General features: G+C 39.7%; 1 protein-coding gene across 4 annotated transcripts in view; it reads right to left on the bottom strand.

The window, feature by feature from the left end:
* CCDC30 (coiled-coil domain containing 30) overlaps positions 1-19,187 on the bottom strand; it is a 125,940-nt gene that overhangs the window by 31,787 nt on the left and 74,966 nt on the right. For all 4 annotated transcript variants that reach the window (XM_042996827.1, XM_042996824.1, XM_042996823.1 and 1 more), the window contains 2 exons: positions 12,830-13,039; positions 9,070-9,224 (listed from right to left, as the gene is read on the bottom strand). In XM_042996827.1, coding sequence (XP_042852761.1) covers positions 9,070-9,224; positions 12,830-13,039 — 365 coding nt within the window. The remainder of the gene's footprint in view (positions 1-9,069; positions 9,225-12,829; positions 13,040-19,187) is intronic.

Raw genomic sequence — 19,187 nt, 5'->3', positions numbered from 1 at the left:
TCCTTCCCTTATGTTCATCTGTTTTGTCTCTTAAAGACCTCATATGAGTGAAGTCATATGATTTTTGTCTTTCTCTGACTGATTTCACTTAGCATAAGACCCTCCAGTTCCATCCACGTGGTTGCAATGGCAAGATTTCATTCTTTTTGATTGCCGAGTAATACTCCATTGTGTGTGTGTGTGTGTGTGTGTGTGTGTGTGTGTGTGTGTGTGTGTATATACATCTTCTTTATCCATTCATCCATTGATGGACATTTGGGCTCTTTCCATACTTTGGCTATTGTTGATAGTGCTGCTATAAACATAGGGGTGCATGTGTCCCTTCAAAACAGCACACCTGTATCCCGTGGATAAATACCTAGTAGTGCAATTGCTGGGTCGTAGGGTAGTTCTATTTTTAGTTTTTTGAGGACCCTCCATACTGTTTTCCAGAGTGGCTGCACCAGCTTGCATTCCCATTTTTGGTTCCATTCTGAATTTCTGATCAAGGGGCCAGACTAAGAGAAAAGCTTTGGGGCTGAAAGGGAAATTTTAAACTGCTAGAATTAAAGAAAGTTGAGTTACCTCAATAGAATTTAGGAGTTGGAAAACGGCATTGAAATATAGGAAGTCAACATTTAAAGAGCAACTCACAAATATGTTAGAAATTAACTCCTATATTACATATAGCTTGAACAAAGACTAACAAATAAACCAGCTATGCCAATGAGTGAAATTAAGAAAGCTCTCTGCTCCTCCCCACTTGACAGATGGCCACATTTCCTGGTACAGTGCCAGCTGCATCCCCCAGATATGGTGGTGATGGTTAGAGTAAACAAATGTGGCCCTACCCTATTGTGCACCTGGTCACCAGGGCTGCTTTTAACTATGGCAAAGTGGATACTGTCAACATCAATGCCCCTTCATTGACCTCAACTACATGGTCTACACGTTCCACTATGATTCCACCCATGGCAAATTTCATGGCGCAATCAAGGCTGAGAATGGGAAACTTGTCATCAGTGGAAAGCCCATCACCATCTTCTTTTTTAAAAAAATCTTAATGTTTATTTTATTTTTGAGAGATAGAGGGAGAGAGAGAGACAGAGCATGAGTGGGAGAAGGGCAGAGAGAGAGAGAGAGAGAGAGAGAGTGGGAAACATAAAATCCAAAGCAGGCTCCAGGCTCTGAGCTATCAGCACAGAGCCTGATGTGGGGCTCAAACCCACAAACTGTGAGATCAAGTCCTGAGCTGAAGTTGGACATTTAACTGACTGAGCCACCCAGGCATCCGCAATCTCCATCATCTAGGAGCAAGATCCCGCCAACATCAAATAGGGTGATGTTGGTGCTGAGTATGTTGTGGAGTCCACTGGGGTCTTCACCACCCTGGAGAAGGCTGGGGCTCACTTGAAGGGTGGGGTCAAGAGGGTCATCACCTCTGCCCCTTCTCCTGATGACCCCATGTTTGTGATGGGCATGAACCATGAGAAGGTCGACAATTCCCTCAAGATTGTCAGCAATGCCTCCTCCACCACAAATCACTTGGTCTTTCTGGCCAAGGTCATCCATGACGACGTTAGGCATTGTGGAGGGACTTATGATCATAGTCCATGCCATCACTGCCCTTTGGAAGACCACGGACAGCCCCTCTGGGAAGCTGTGGTGTGATGGCCGTGGGCTGCCCAGAACATCATCCCTACTTCTACTGGTGCCACCAAGGCTGCAGGCAATGTCATCCCAGCTGAGTGAAAGCTCACTGGCATGGCCTTCTGTGTCCCTACCCATAATGCATCAGTTGTGGATCTGACCTGCCACCTGGAGAAAGCTGCCAAATATGACAATATCAAGAAGGTGGTGAAGCAGGTATTGGAGGGTCCCCTCAAGGGCATTCAGGGCTACACTGAGGACCAGCTTGTCTCCTGCAACTTTAACAGTGACACCCACTCTTCCATCTTCGATGCTGGGGCTGGCATTGCTCTTAGTGACGAATTTGTCAAGCTCATTTCCTGGTATGACAATGAATTTGGCTACACCAACTGGGTGGCAGACCTTAGGGTCCACATGGCCTCCAAGGAGTAAGAGCCTCCTGGACCACCAGTCCCAGCGAGAGCAAGAGGAAGGACTGTTGGGGAGTCATTGCCCCAATGCATCCCTTAACACACTGAGAATCATTTGACCTCCACAGTTTCTATCCTAGGCCTCCTGAAGAAGGGGAGGGACTTGGGGAACCCTACCTTGTCATTACCATCAATAACATATACTATACCCAGCCAAAAAAGGAAAAAGAAATTAAGAAATCAGTGGATTGATAAAACTCTCTGTCTCCCCAATAGCCTTAACCTCTCTTTCAATCTATCCCTTATATAGCAATCAGAGTGGTCCTTCTAAACCACAATCTCATCATATCATGTAGTCCAAACACTTCAATATGGCTTGTGAGCTAGCTTACCCTTCCAGCCTCTTTCTCTTGCCCTCCCTCTACCCCCAAGCATTTTGCTCCAGGCAAAATGAGTTTTCACTTCCTGAAATAAGTCATCCTCTACACTTATTCCTTCCTTGCAACTCCTTTTCCTTATCTTCCTCTTCCAGACCTTCCTTTCCCTAATATTCTCTTTTAGCCATCCATCCCAAATACCTCTCACTCAGCTCGAATAGCTTTCTTTGAGGAAGGCTTTCTTGAGTTCCCCAGACCAGATGAGGTGTCTCTGCTATGCACTATCACAGCATCCTAAGCCTCCCTTTGTATACCACTTATCATCGAGTCTATGTACAAGGATATTTGTTACATCATTATTTGTAACAGCAAAAATATCTAAAAAGCATTTCACATAAATTATAATATATTTGTGTTACAGAATGCCACACAACTGTTTACAATAATATTATGGAACTAAAAATCGATAACAGAAAGATAGCTGGAAAATCCTCAAATATTTGGAGATTACTAAATAATACATGTCAAAGAAGAAGTCTTGAGAGAAGTTTTAAAAATATTATGAATTATAAATATTTTACATGAAAATGAAAATACAACTTACAAAATTTGTGAGAGGAAACAAAAGCTGTGCTTAGAGGGAAACTTAACAGCATTAAATGCAAATATTATAAAAGAAAAGATCAAAAATCAATAATTTAAGCTTCCATGTTAGGAAACTAGAGAAAGAAGATCAATATAATCCTGAAGAAAGCAGAAGAAGTAACAAAAATCAGAGCAGAAAGTCGTGAAATTGAACACAGGAAAACAATAGAGAAATACAATGAAACTGGTTCTTTGAAAAGATCAATGAAATTGGCAAATCGTTAGCCAGGCTAATCAAGAAACAAAGAAGGCACAATTTACTAACGTCAGAAATGAAAGAGGAACCATCACAACTGATCCTATGGACATTAAAAGGACAATAAAGGAATATTTTGAACAATTCTATGCCTACACATTTTTAAAAAAATTTTTGTTTTAATGTTTTTATTTATTTTTGAGACAGAGAGAGACGGAGCATGAGCAGGGGAGGGGCAGAGAAAGAGGGAGACACAGAATCCCAAGCAGGCTCCAGGCTCCTAGCTGTCAGCACAGAGCCTGACGCGCGGCTCGAACCCACGGACTGTGAGATCATGACCTGAGCTGAAGTTGGATGCTTAACTGACTGAGCCACCCAGGCACCCCTCTATGCCTACACATCTGATAACTTGTATGACATGGACTGATTCATTGAAAGACACAATCTAACAGCTCTTACACAAGGAGAAATAGATATTCTGAATAGGCCTATACTTATTAAAGAAATTAAATCAATATTTAATAACTTTCCAAAAATAGAGCAGTAAGCCCGGGTGATTTCACTGGTGAATTCAACCAAACATTTATTTCTATTTATTTATTTATTAAAAAAAATTTTTTTTAACATTTATTCAGTTTTTGAGAGACAGAGAGAGACAGAGCATAAGTGGGGGAGGGGCAGAGAGGGAGGGAGACACAGAATCGGAAGCAGGCTCCGGGCTCTGAACTGACAGCGTAGAGCCTGACGCGGGTTCAAAGTCACGGACCACGAGGTCATGACCTGAGCCGAAGTCGGATGCTTAACCAACGGAGCCGCCCAGGTGCCCCATCAACCAAATGTTTAAAGAAGAAATAATGTTGGGGCACCTGGGTGGCTCCATCTGTTAAGCTCCTGACTTGATTTTGGCCCACGTGATGATCTTACAGTTTGTGATATTGAGCCCCGTGTCAGGCTCCGCTCTGACAGTGTGGAGCCTGCTTGAGATTCTCTCTCTCTCTCTCTCTCTCTCTCCTCTCTCTGCCCCCCATCCCTGCTCACACTTGCACTTTCTCGCTCTCAAAAAATAAATAAGTGAACATTTTTAAAAAGGAGGAGGAGGAGGAGGAGGAGGAAAAGGAATGATAGCAATTCTTTACAATCTCTTCCAGAAAAAGCAAAGAAGAGGGGACACTTACTCAATTCTATGACACCAGCATCACCCTAATACCAAAACCAGATCTAGACCTTACAGGAAACAAAAGCTGTGGACCAGTGTCTTCCATGAACATGTCCAAGGTCCTTTATGTGGCTTGTTAGGTCCAGCAGGACCCAGGTCAAGCTTACCTTTCTCGCCTCCTTTTCTCGCTACTTCCCTCATCCCCAAACATTTTGTTCTGGCAAAAATGAACATTTCTCACTTTACTGAAGATGATGATGGCAATAGTAACAAAAATAACATAAAATATTGCAAGAATAGTAACAGCACCTTTTTTTTTTTAATTTTGTTTTTTAACATTTATTTTTGAGACAGAGAGAGACAGAGCATGAACATGGGAGGGGCAGAGAGAGAGGGAGACACAGAATCTGAAACAGGCTCCAGGCTCTGAGCGGTCAGCACAGAGCCTGACACGGGGCTCGAACCCACGGACCATGAGATCATGACCTGAGCCAAAGTTGGCTGCTTAACCGACTGAGCCACCCAGGCGCCCCAACAGCACCTTTTTAGTAGTGGCTGGTAATGTGTCAGCTTGGCTAGGCATGACCTCCGTGTATGTTTCTATTAGAGTGGGCTACAAGACGTATAGTTTACTGGTGCAGGGGATGGAGGGCGGAAGTGAAGCACTTTGGATTTTACACTTGGAAAGTCGGACCAAGTGCTTTTGTAGCTCATCCCCATCACCAGGTATCTGCTGCTCACCTCTGCATGAGGCAACAGCCAGGCCTGCAACTTCTCCACCTTCCCTCGGGTCCTCCTTCACCTTCCCCAGCTCCTGGGCCAGGTGTCCGTTTAGGTCCTTGATGAGGGGGCCATCTTCTCCTGCAGGACGCCTACTTTATCAGGTTGGGAGGTAGGGAGAACTGACATGGGTTCATCCTGTGCTCATAGGTTTAGCTTGACATTGCTCTCCCTCCTGTGGTACCCATCTTCACTTCCTGAGTGGACTTCAAGCTCCAGCATAAGACGAATGAAGACAGCCTTACAGGCTGTGTAGCCCTGCTCACAACTGCATGAGAGACCAAACCCCTGGGGCGCCGGGGTGGCTCAGTCAGTTGAGCTTCTGACTCTTGATTTCTGAGCAGGTCATGATCCCAGGGTTGTGGGATCAAGGCCCCCATAGGGCTCTGTGCTGAATGTGGAAACTGCATGAGATCCTCTCTTTCTCCCTTTGCCCCTCTCCCCAGCTTGTGCGTGCTCTCTCTCTTAAAAAAAAAAAAAAAAAAAAAAAAAAAAAAAGAGCAAATCCCCATACCAAATCTCTTACTAAACATATATTTCTCCTACTAGTTCTATTCTGATTGAACCTGGACTGATACAAGTGCTTACTATGTGCCATATACTGATAATATAAGCCAACCAACCACTTATAACTCATTCAATCCACACAATGATCTTATGAAGTTGGTACAGACAGGCACTGAAAAGATAAACTTGTCTAAGATTTTGTAGCTCTTAAGTGGCTAAAAGGTTGCCCATGTAATATTGTTAGGTGAAAAAGGCAAATTCCAAAGCAATATAATTTAAATGGATCAACTTATGTTAACAAAATAAGAACAACAAAAAATATGCGCATATGCATAGAAAAAATCTGATCACTTGAAGTGGTTACTGCCAAAGAACAGAAATCTGAAGGATTTATGCTTTTTATTTTATATAGCTCTTTAATAATTTAATTTCATATAAGTAGTTATAATTACAATTGTACTTGCTAGAATTTATTCCAAGGAAGTAGTAAAGGATGTGCACAAAAATTTGACTACAAGGATAAAATATTGTATCGTTTATTATAGCAAGAAGCTGGGAAAAATGTAAATATCCAGCATTAACGGATTAAATTCATTATGATACATTGTGAAAATAATGTTCTAGAAGATTTAAAAGAAGATAAATAGAACAGTGAAAAAAGTAGGTTATAATCTAAATATCTAAATTGGACTTGCTTCCCTCCAGGTTTTGAAACAATGTATACTATATTATTCTTTTTGTAGAGAAGAATTTCCCTACCCTACAGTATTCCATTTTCTTATAGCTAGCTTAAATATTACTTCAACATATTTCATCTCAGCCAGTCTTCACAGGAGATGCATAGAGCTGGTATTACTAATCCCACTTTAGACACAAAAAACCTAGTTTCGGGAAAGTTAAATAGCCGTTTTCCTTGTTCAATTCTTGAATTACATCTTTTGTCCCTTTTTAAAAAATGTTTTTCTTTGAGTTATTTTTTAATTGTGTTATTTTACTTATAGTTGACACACAATATTACATGAGTTTTAGGTGTACAACATAGCAACATAGTGAGTCAACAAGTTTATACATTATGCTGTTCTCACCAAAAGTGTAGCGACAGTCTGTCATCATACAATGCGATCACAATACCATTGACTATATTCCTTATGCTGCTTTATTCCTATGATTTATCCATCCCATAACTGGAAGCCTTTATCTCCCACACCCCTTCACCCATTTTGCCCATGTCCCTACCCCCTTTCCCTCTGGCAATCCTCAATTTGTTCTCTGTATTTATAGGTCCAATTTTGCTTTTTGTTTGTTCATTTGTTTTTTTTAGATTTCACATATGAGTGAAGTCATATGGTATTTCTCTTTCTCAGTCTGATTTATTTCACTTAGCATAATACACTCCAGGTCCATCCAATTTGTTGCAAATGGCACGATCGGATCCTTTTTTATGACTGCATAATATTCCGTTATGTATGGTACACACACACATCACATCACATCCTCCTTACCCATTTGTCTACTAATGGGCATGTAGGTTGCTTCCATATCTTGGCTATTATAAATAATGCTGCAATAAACATAGGAATGTGTGTATCTTTTCAAATTAATGTTTTTTCATTTTCTTTGGGTAAATACCCAGTAGTAGAATTATTGGATCATATGATAGTTTTATTTTTAATTGTTTGAGGAACCTCCATACTGTCTTCCACAGTGGCGGCACCAATTTACATTCCTACCAACAGTGTATGAGGGTTCCTTCATATTGTGTTTCTTTAAAAACTTCATAGAGTTGTTTTACAATCTATTATTCATAATTCTAGCTGCTGGAATTCTTGGGGGTTACAACTCTGGTGTTTGTTGTTTCTACCGACTATCATTTATGGTAGCCAGCTTCCTTGTGTTATTTGCTGATTTTTCATTGTAAGCTTTCATTTGACTAAACTTAATATATGGGAATCTTTAGGGGCGCCTGGGTGGCTCAGTCAGTTAAGTGTCCGACTTTGGCTCAGGTCAGGATCTCACCGTCCGTGGGTTCGAGCCCCGCGTCGGGCTCTGTGCTGACAGCTCAGAGCCCGGAGCCTGCTTCAGATTCTGTGTCTCCCTCTCTCTCTGACCCTCCCCCGTTCATGCTCTGTCTCTCTCTGTCTCAAAAATAAATAAACATTAAAAAAAAAAATTAAAAACAAATATGGGAATCTTTAATATCTAAATTGGGATTGTTTTCCTCCAGAGATAATTTGGGAAAGCCAGGGGGCTGCCTGTTTGGGAACCCTTCAGCTCCTTCAAGCTTCCCAGCTTTAATATTAGAATCTCTAGTTCACCTCTTCCCCCTTGGGGCAAACTTCCTCAGCTCCTTCTCTCAAACCTGGGGCTGATATTATTATTTGCCCCCTGACTTAGAAGCTTGTTTGCCCCGTTCATCATTTTTGTTGTAGCTTATTGTATGTTTGCTCTTAGCACTTTCTCTTGCTTTATTGTGGGCAACACTTAAAAGGTATACTTACTATAGTTTATTCAGGATCTAGGTGTATTACAACAGGATGGTCTGCCGTCCTGTTGGCTGTAGCAGTGAGACAAATATTGTTCTGCTGTACTTCCCTGAGTGAGCTCATTATTCATTCATACGTTCATTCATTTACTTACTTACACATTATTCATTCACTAAGTATTTACTGAGTACCTTTTAGTGCCAGGGCTGATGTTAAAGCTTTTAGCTAAAGCTGAAAATAAATTTCTGGGCTTCATTATATATGTGAATGTCTGCATGTCTTTTCAGTGGCTAAAACCCTATTTTTCTTAAAGCATACGTGGTTCACTCTTCAGTGCCATAGAAATAAGAAGCATCAGTTACTGAAGTTTAGGGCATCCAGGAAGATCATTTAAGTAAGAATTCTAATAGTAATCATAATAATTTTAGAAAAAAATGAAAGCTCCTCTTTGGTGACAGATTACTGATGATTAAGAGGTCTGTAAAGTACTTGGAATTTCTTTCAAGGAAATCAGGTGATAAATACAAAAATCAATTTCCTTTAGTTTGCAGTTTATGCCAATCATGTTAGAGTTGGAAAAGCAAAGCCCAGAGTATCATATTTCATAGGTAATCTAGTCAGTCATTCAAGAAAATTTACTCGTGCACCCCGTGCACCTGGCTCTGAGCAACGAGAAATAACCCCTGCCCTTAAGCGTCTGACACTCTTTTGTGAAAGGCAAACAGGAAAAACAATTCGAATACAGTGTAACGAGTGCTATATACAAGAAGTTGTGTAATGTAGTTCACTTCAGTGGGAACACAGAGGAAATACATCCGTAAACTGACATTCCTGCTAAACTCAATCAGGTTGGCCCATGGGAAACTGACATCTTTGCTCCTCTTACCTCTTCTGTTGTTCCTCCTCATATAGTTGCTTTGTCTTAGCTTCATTTTCTAGTGCTTCCTTTATCCTTTCCTCTAGTTGCTTCTGTCCCGAAATACAAGTGTCTGTGAGACAGACTTTATGAGCATGTTCTAATTTCTGCTGCAGATCCAAAATCTTGAAGGAAAAATTTCACAAATAAAACATTAAGCATGACCTTTTTTTTCCAATCAGGGAAGTGCTGGATGAGTAACTAGCAAACATAGTGCTAACAAACAAATCTGATCTAAAGCAGAGAATGTGGCTAGATTTAATTTTAAAATAAGTTACCTAAGTTTGACACTACATGATACATTCGCGTAGTTTAATGTATGTTTGGGTAAACGAAGCTATGCAGTGAAAACTCCTTCCCATCTTTATCCTGTCTTCCTGCCACTTTTCCTCCACTAAATACACAATTCCTGGTATTAGTTTCTTACGTACCCTTCCAGGGATTTATTTATGCCTATATAAATAAATACTATTATACAGTTCTCCTTCATATACAGATTTTTTACACAAATGATGGCATACCATATATACTTATGCAGCTTGCTTTTTGTAAATAAAAATACACTCGGTGATTTTTCCATATTATATGTTTATGTAGAATCGCCCTCTCTTTTACAGCTGCATATATAAGGATATAACTTATTTAAGTAGACCCCTACTGATGGACAATTAAATTGATTCCAATCTTTTGCTATTACCAACAAATCAATCTCTAGAATACATTACGAGATGTGGGTTTGCTAGGGCAAAGATTACTATTATTTGTTTAATAGATAATGCCAAGCTGGCTCCATAGGTATTAGGCCAATTTACACTTCCAACAGCAATGTAGGATTGTGTCTAGTTTCTCCATAGTGTGACTAGATTCAGGATAAGATCTTAAAACGAAGTAGTAGTCTCTTACAAATCGAGTTCTGTTAGCGTATCACCTCGCACCAGTAATATGCTCTTTAATGCACTGGTAGGACTAACAATAAGATTTATGAATTTGAAAGAGAGATGTATAATTTTATTTTAGAATTTACATGTTAGATTAAAAGCTTCATTAAAACTTTTTTTATTAGATAAGTCTCCTTTTAATTTGTTTACATATTTTTATGAACCTTTGTGTCACCCTAAGTTGTGACTGGTACATAGTAGGTGCTCAATAAATATCTGCTGAATGAGTAGTTCTTAGCAGAATAGCTGTTGTCTCCTGAATGTATTCCTGATCTAAAAATGCATTCTTTATGACGGTTTGGCACCACAGTCCCCACAAACACTCGTGAACGCCAGTGCACGGCAGCCCCCTTTTTAAGAGCAGGGCTTTGTGCACCAGCCCTAGGTCCTGGCAGAGCCCACAAACTATAGGAGAGGTGAAGATGCAGAAATGCAGAATGATTCGAGGGCAATGGCAGTGGGCGGCCAGTCATCCGCGACCAGTTCAAGTTCCTTTGAGCTGCCCCTGTTTAGTCCTACAAAGGGAAAATGCTTCCTTACAGATATTCACTCTTAATTCCACAGAGGCAAATATCACCACCCCATTGGCTTCTCTATCAGGGACATATGCAGACTTTTGAACCTGTCACCCAGTTAAGAAAAGAACATTTCCAATACTTTTAAAGTCTACTCTGGGACCTTGTCAATTATCCCCCTTCCCTCCTCACTTGAGAAAACCAATTATCTTGAGTTTTGGGTTAATCATTTCCTTGCTTTTTCTTTAATATATAATCTGTGTAACGTGGCTTTTACTTTACATAATTTGGACCTCTGAATCAATGAAATCATACCGTGTTTTTGGTGATTTTTTAAAATGTTTGTTTGTTTATTTATTTATTTATTTATTTATTTATTTAGAATACGAGCAAGAGAGGGGCAGAGAGAGAATCCGAAGCAGGCTCCACACTGCCAGTGCAGAGACCGATATGGGGCTCGAACTCACAAACTGTGAGATAATGACCTCAGCCAAAATCAAGAGTCGGACGCTTAACCAGCCGAGCCACCCAGGTGCCCCTGATTTTTTATTCAATATATATTGAACTACAGCATGTACCTGTAATTCATTTATTTTCACTGTTGTATGCTATTGTGTAAATAGACAGTTTATTTATTTGATATTATGTCAGGGGACGTTTGGGTTGCTTCCAATTTTCTGCTATTTGGAACAATATTTCTACAAAACTGATTGTATTCCTGTCTCCTGATACCTCTGTGCAGTATAATACTTCTTCTAGTATTTATGCCCAGTAGTAGAAGCATTGGGTTGTATGATACACACGTCTTTAACCTAACTAGATGCAAATGCCAATTGCTTTCCAAAGTGTTTATGCTAATTTACTCTTCCAACTGCAGTCAATATATGAGTCCCTGTTGCACAAAATCCTCACCAGTATTTAGTACTGTCTAAATTTAGAGTTTTTTACTAATCTGTATCAGTTTTACCAACTACTTCTTGCTTTTAAGTTTATTTATTTTGAAAGAGGGAGAGCATGAGCAGGGGAGGGTCATGAGAGAGGGAGAGAGAGAGAATCCCAAGCAGGCTCTGCATTGTCAGCACAGAGCCTGATCTGGGGCTGACTTCCATGAACTGTGAAATCATGACCGGAGCCAAGATCAAGAGTCGGATGCTTAACTGAGCCACCCTGACCGCCCCAGCCAACTACTTTTTTAATGGAGTACCAACATACATAAAGTGCACATATCTTGAAGCATACTGAATGAAGTTACTTGTATAACCACTTCCCACGCTAAGATAAAGAATGCGCCCAGCACCATGGAAGAGTCCCTCTCATCCTCTCCCAGTTAATAACCCTCATAAAGACAACCAACATCCTCTGACCGTAGCTTATTTTGTCATTCTTTTTTTCTTAAATAATTTATTTATTTTTTAATTTACATCCAAGTTAGTTAGTATATATAATGCAACGATTTCAGGAGTAGATTCCTTAATGCCCCTACCTATTTAGCCCATTGCCCGCCCCCCCAACCCCTCCAGCAATCCTTTGTTTGTTCTCTATGTTTGAGGCTCTTATGTTTTGTCCCCCTCCCTGTTTTTATATTATTTTTGCTTCCCTTCCCTTATGTTCATCTGTTTAGTTTTGTCTCTTCTTGAACCTCTTATAAATGAAATTACATAGTATGAAGTCTTTTGTTCTGGTTTCTTTAGCTCAAAATTAGGCTTTTGAGCATAATTAAGATTGCTGTCCTCTGCTTTTTGATGTTTGTTTCATATTTATACTGTTGGATTACATTATTTATTTATTTAAGGATTTATTTTTTACGTGAGATTTGACTCAAACCCACAGATCAAAATATGCAACTGTTGCGTACTACTGCCACCTGGTGTTAGCGAATCTAAAATGCAGGGGCATTATTTCAAAATGGTTCATTTCACAACACGAATCCACCCCCAAATTATAAAATAAAAACCATAGAGAGAGACAATCCAAATGAGAGGAGAGTAAGTCTTTTAAAAGTTGAAAGTATAAAACAAAAGTCATATGGTTTCAGTCAGTTACTTTAAGTTCATGCTATAGCTTTACAGACCCTTACCTTTTCAAGTTCATGCAGTTTAAAGAAACATGAGATTTACTGGAACTGCAGGAGCAGGTGAAGTCAAAAGAGAGGAAAGCATGGAAGAGCAAAGAAAAACCCTGGAATTCTATGAAGTGTGCATCAGGGAATCCTTAGGGAAACAGCATTTTAGTACTGGTATCCAGCGTATGGTACTTACTAAGCATGAGGATAATTACCTTTTCCTCTGCATCAGCGACTTTTGATTTCTCTTGAGCCAGCTTTTCCTTCAGGTTGTCCTGTGATTTAATGCTCTGATCCTGTTTAAGTACCTCCAGCTCCAGTTCCCTGATTTTCTGCTGACCGTGCTTCCATTCTGCCGTGAGTGAAGAGCACATCTTTGTACCCTCTAATAACTTCTGCTGGGCCTGCTTTAGTTCAATTTTGATCTAGAGGAGGAGAATAAACAAGAGTGATAGAAATAAGCGTGGAAAGAACATGAACATGAGCCAGAATAAGCACTTTTCCAAGCAGTGCAGTCTCCTAAGAGCTGACAAATAACCAATGTCACATGGATGATTAACTCCCCAGAACTGTCTTGTGTCAGTAAGGTTTGCCAGATGGCCGCTGGACAGAGGAATTTTCCTAATGTTTCTACACATGCATGGTCTAAACATTTTCCATCCTTTTTTAAAAGTCTACTGCAAGCTGGCTTTCATTCCCACCCCTCCATGAAACTATTTATGCTGGGGCACTACTGATGTCCTCACTGCCAAAATGAACCCAGTGGACAACTGACCTCTTAGGTAGCATTCACTCCCTCTGTCTCAGAAAATTATCATGAGGGGTGCCTGGGTGGCGCAGTCGGTTAAGCGTCCGACTTCAGCCAGGTCACGATCTCGCGGTCCGTGAGTTCGAGCCCCGCGTCAGGCTCTGGGCTGATGGCTCGGAGCCTGGAGCCTGGAGCCTGTTTCCGATTCTGTGTCTCCCTCTCTCTCTGCCCCTCCCCCGTTCATGCTCTGTCTTTCTCTGTCCCAAAAATAAATAAAAAACGTTGAAAAAAAATTAAAAAAAAAAAAAAAAGAAAGAAAATGATCATGGAGTCTGTGATACCAAACTCTCCTGGTTTGCTTGCATCTCTTTGCAGTTCCTTCCCCATCTCTTGTGTAGACCCTTCTAATGCTGCCCAGCTTCTAAATACCACTGGACTCTCCTAGGCTTTGAGAGTCGATCATTCTTTCCCTAGTTCACTGTCACAATCTGAAATACCATCTGTGTGCCTGGAACTGCCCAAATAAAACTCCCTGATTCTGTCCATATCAAAAATGATTTTTCTCTCTCAGTCTTCCTGATTTCAATAAATGATGCCTCCATCCAAGGTTTTGTTCAGGCCAGTAGTCTCAAAGTAACCCTGAGTCTTCCTTTCCCATCACGAGCCCCTTCGGCACTTGCTGTCGTGCTCCCTCCACAACACGTCTTGTATCGGCCCATCAGTGTCTACCACCCTCGTCTCCAACATCATGGTCTCCAGCCTTGGTTGTTGGAATAATGACATGGTTCTGCCACTTCCATTTTTACGCCCTTCTAATCTGTTCTCTACGATGCAGCCAAAGAGTTCTTTTAAATTTTTTTTTTTAACGTTTATTTATTTTTGAGACAGAGAGAGGGAGGGGGAGGATCAGAGAGAGAGGGAGACACAGAATCTGAAACAGGCTCCAGGCTCTGAGCAGTCAGCACAGAGCCCAATGCGGGGCTCGAACTCACAGACCGCGAGATCATGACCCCAGCCGAAGTCGGACACTTAACCGAGTGAGCCACCCAGGCGCCCCCAAAGTGTTCTTTTAAAAACATAGATTGAACTATTCACTCCACTGCTTAAATCTTTCAGGCTTCCTGAAACTCTGGAAACAAATCCCAGCAGCTTGCCTGGCCTTCTATGGTCTGGTCTTTGCCAACCTCTTTTAAATCACAGGTTATTTAGCATCATGAAAATAAAAATGGCCATCTCTATTTTTAAAAGTTGATGACTAACTTTAATAAAAATTTTGAAAATTTAAATGAAAAAAATTTCTATAAAAATAAAATATGCCAAAGTTCATACAAGAAGAAATAAAAAATGTGACTTCTTATAACCATTAAGAAACTGAATCAGTAATTGAAAATCTTCCCAAAAGAAAACTCTAGAATCAGAAGGATTCAGAAATGAGGTCTTATAATTATTAAAGAAGAAATAGTTGTAATTTACTCCTTTTTTTTTTCTTTACGGTTTATTTATTTTTGAGAGAGAGAGCATGCACAAGTTGGGGAGGAGAGAGAAAGAGAGGGAGAGAGAATCCCAAGCAGGCTCTGCTCTGTCAGCACAGAGCCCAACATGGGACTCGATCTGACAACCGTGAAATCACGATCTGAACCAAAATCATGACCTGAACTGAAATCAAGAGTCAGATGCTCAACCAGCTGAGCCACCCAGGTGCCTCAGGTGCCCCAACTGTAATTCACTCTTACAAACTCTTCCAGAGAACAAAAAATGAAGGTATGTTACCTGTCTCATGTTAAGGGGCTAGGGTAACCTTTATGCTAAAGTTTGATGTGAATGTTATAAGGAAGAAAAATGACAAGCTAGTCTCATTTGCGAACTAAGATGCAAAAATTCCAAAGAAATACTAACAAGCTAACACCAGCAATGTAGAAAAAGGATAATAATTTAGGATGAAGATGGATGGGTTTATCCTAGGAATGCAGAGTTGAGTTAGCATTAGAAAATCAGTCAATATAATTCACTATATTACCAGATATAAAAATCTTATCTTCTCAAAAAATTATGCAGAAAAGAATTTGATGAAATTCAACATGTACTCATCCAAAAACATTGAATGAACACTATAAAAGAATTCTATTTAAAAAAAATTTTTAATGCTTATTTATTTTTGAGAGAGAGAGAGAGAGACAGAGAGACCGAGTGAGAGCTGGGGAGGGGCAGAGAGAGAGGGAGACACAGAATCTGAAGCAGGCTCCAGGCTCTGAGCTGTCAGCACAGAGCCCGACATGGGGCTCGAACTCACGAACCGTGAGATCATGACTTGAGCCAAAGTTGGATGCTTAGCCAACTGAGCCACCCAGGTGCCCCAAGAATTTTCTTAATGTGATTAAAAAATGTCTATTAAAAAAACCCTACAAGGCATATTAACTGATATTTTAGAACTTTTTCTTTGAGACTGGGAATGAGAAAATGTTACCCACCATCATCAGTTCTATTTGGCACTGTACTAGCCACTGCTTAGACAAGAAAAAAGAATGAAAGGTATAACATGTGGAAGGAAAGAAAGAAAATTATATTTATTCCTAGATGATATGATTGCTTGTGTATACAATACAGAATAATATAAGCATCAATTGTAAGAAGTAATTTAAAAGTATGGCAAGGTTTTATTCAAAAAAATTCACTGCATTTTTAGGTATTAGCAATAGTTAGAAAATGAAACTTTAAAAAGTTACCATTTACAATAGTATGGAAAACATCAGCGCCTAGGAATGTGTCTAACATAAAAGATGTATAAGTTCTCCACAAAGAAAATTAGGATATTGGGAAAAATTAAAGAAGACCTAAATATAATACACACATACTTCATGGAGGATTCAATACTGTAAAGATTTAAACTCTGCCCAAATTTATCTATAGATTTAGTGTATAAATTCAGTGTATAAATCCCCAAAGGTTATGTGTTAGTATATGTATGTTGTGTGTGAGTACATGTGGGTTTGTGCGTGTAACTTGACAAACTGATGACAAAATTTATATAAAATTTCAAATGGCCAAGAATATCCAGGCATCCTAGAACAAGAACAACAAAATGAAAAGCTGTGCTCTATTAAATATTGAGGTCTGCATAATGCTAAATTAATTAAGATAGCATGCTATCGGCACAAGAATAGACAGAACAATGGAACAAAAGAGAGAGCTCAGAAACAGACCACACACACTTCTTATGTCCTAGTGGACAGTATAGTAATGTAGGAGAATATCTTTATGACTTTGAGGCTGACAAAGATTTCTTAAGTCAGAACCTGAGATCACCAATTATAAAGGTAAACATTGATTAGGTTAAAATGAAAAACTTTGATTCATCAAAACTTCTATTTAGAGAGTGAAAATGTAAGTCACAGAGTAGAAGGTGTTGGTGATACAAACCTGATCAAGGCTTCATATACAAAGAATTCCTACAAATGAATGGGAAAATTAAAAGGACGGAAGTCCCAAAGAAAAGTAAACAAAATCTTAAACAGGGAGTTCACAAAATAGGAGCTCAGATGTCAAATACATTTAGAGAGAGCTGTTCATCTTCATTTGTAAACAGGGAAATGTGCATTAAAATGCTAGGAGCTACCACTATACATGTATCCGAGATTAGCAAAAAATTTAAAGTCTGACAGTACCAAGAGTTGGTGAGGACGCAGAGCAACAGGAACCTTCCTACCTGCTGGTGGGAGTATAAACCTTTAGACAGGAGTTGAAGTAACGCATACGCTGTGATGCAATAATTCCACTCCCACTCCCTTCCTAGAGAAATACATCCTGTGGACATCAGGATACATGTATACGAATGTTCATAGCAGCAGTTTGTTTGTTTTTAAAATTTTTTTTAACGTTTATTTTTGAGACAGAGAGAGACAGAGCGTGAACAGGGGAGGGGCAGAGAGAGAGGGAGACACAGAATCTGAAACAGGCTCCAGGCTCTGAGCAGTCAGCACAGAGCCCGACGCAGGGCTCGAACTCACGGACCGTGAGATCATGACCTGAGCCGAAGTCGGACGCTTAACCGACTGAGCCACCCAGGCGCCCCAGCAGCAGTTTTTAAAAAAGTAAACGTGTTAACTCAGATCCTTTTGTACATCTCACTGTTCAGGAAAGAGTCTTACATTCAATAAACGAACATACCTGAAATAATGTGCTCTTATGCTCTCTGTTTTAAAGCAAAGATCCTTGCATAAAGGCTACTCAAGCATCCAGAGTGCTAAGCTTATGATACCTCCTTTTGCATTAATTTCTGAAGACCAGATATGCCATCTCCAAAAATGTTAACAGGCATGTAAAAAGGTCAAAATAATTTATTAAACAGAGTAGAAATGAATGCGTGTAGAAATGAAGAAATTAAACCCTACAAGTAATATGCCTCGGTATCATTGGTGGGTCAATGTAGATCAAGAGGAAAAAACTACTGTAATAAGGTATTGGTATTATCAATTGGATAATTGGTATTATCAAAAAGAAATTCTAGAGCAGACTTCAATAAGCCTCCTATTTTCTCAGTAAAAATCCTCCTTTTTCTCCCTCCACTATTCTAAACCATTTCAACTACTCTCTCCCCTTTTTTAAAAAATTTTTAGAAAACTTTTCTCATTTTATTTTGGAGGATTGGTACATTTTTGAAACTTCATTGACAGGAACAAATCTATGAAATCTCGATTTCTTCTCGAAGGGCACTCTAACCTATTAGTTAGCCTGGAACTTTCATTTTTCAAGAACAGTGTAGCCACGGATAAAGACATAGGATTTCACTTATATGGGAAATCTGAAACAAACCAAACCAAACAGAAATTGATTCATAAATACAAAAAACAAACTGGTTACTACCACGAGGGAGGAAGGTGGGGCAGATGGGCAAAAGAGGTGAAGGGGATTATGAGGTTACAAAAAAAGAAAAATGTAGCCATGAAAAACTCAGTAAGACACAGATCTAATGACTAGAAGAAGAAACAAAGAAATAGGGGAAAAGAAAAAATCAAGTGTTGGAATATTTGGTGCACTGGATTAGTTCGGGGTTTTGAAACCTAAACTTCTTACTGTAAATAGAAAAGGCACAAGTCCTTTCATACAAGACCACCTCTTCCACAGGCCAAGAAAGCTAAAGGCCTCCGGGACCTGTGATCATCAGTCATAGGGCTAGCATGCAGCATTTTGATCATGCTGGTAATGATGGAATGAGACAACAGTGGAGCAAACACTATTATGGCCAATGATATGTGCATGTAGGAGGGCATTTTTAGCTTCAGGCTGGGATGTTCAAACACCAGTAAGAGGATCCAGTTCAGTGTCTCAGTGCTGGTGATGTCAGAACAATTCTCTGCCTGAAGCTCTGAAAGCCTATAGCATTCTTCTTAATAGCCCAGGCTGGAAACATACAAGATGCCCATAAACCATAGAAAGAATAGGTAATGGCAATTTCTTATGGTGGAATACTATACTGCAAAGAAAATGGATGAACAATAGCTATACAGCACAACATGGGTGAATGTTCCAAACAAGTAGGTCATAAAAAGATAGAAGGTGCATACACTGATTGATTGTATTTGTAAAATATTTAAGAATCGGCAAAACTATTTTGTTTGAGATTCACAGTTGGTGAAACTATAAAGTAAAGCAAAAGAGTTATTAATCAAGATTAGTGGTTACTGCTAAAATGGGAAGGCGACAGGATTATAGATGGGAAAGAGGCAGGCAGGGGCTGCTGGTGTGCAGGCAATGCGCTGTTTCTTATCCTGGGTGGTGGTTATATGGGTACTTGCTTTATAACAATTTGTTAAACTATATACTTATGT

The sequence above is a fragment of the Panthera tigris genome, chromosome C1, assembly GCF_018350195.1.
Source record: "Panthera tigris isolate Pti1 chromosome C1, P.tigris_Pti1_mat1.1, whole genome shotgun sequence".
NCBI classification, from domain to species: Eukaryota; Metazoa; Chordata; class Mammalia; order Carnivora; family Felidae; genus Panthera; species Panthera tigris.
Note: the sequence above shows the minus strand (reverse complement) of the source record. Positions and strands in the feature narration are given on the sequence as shown.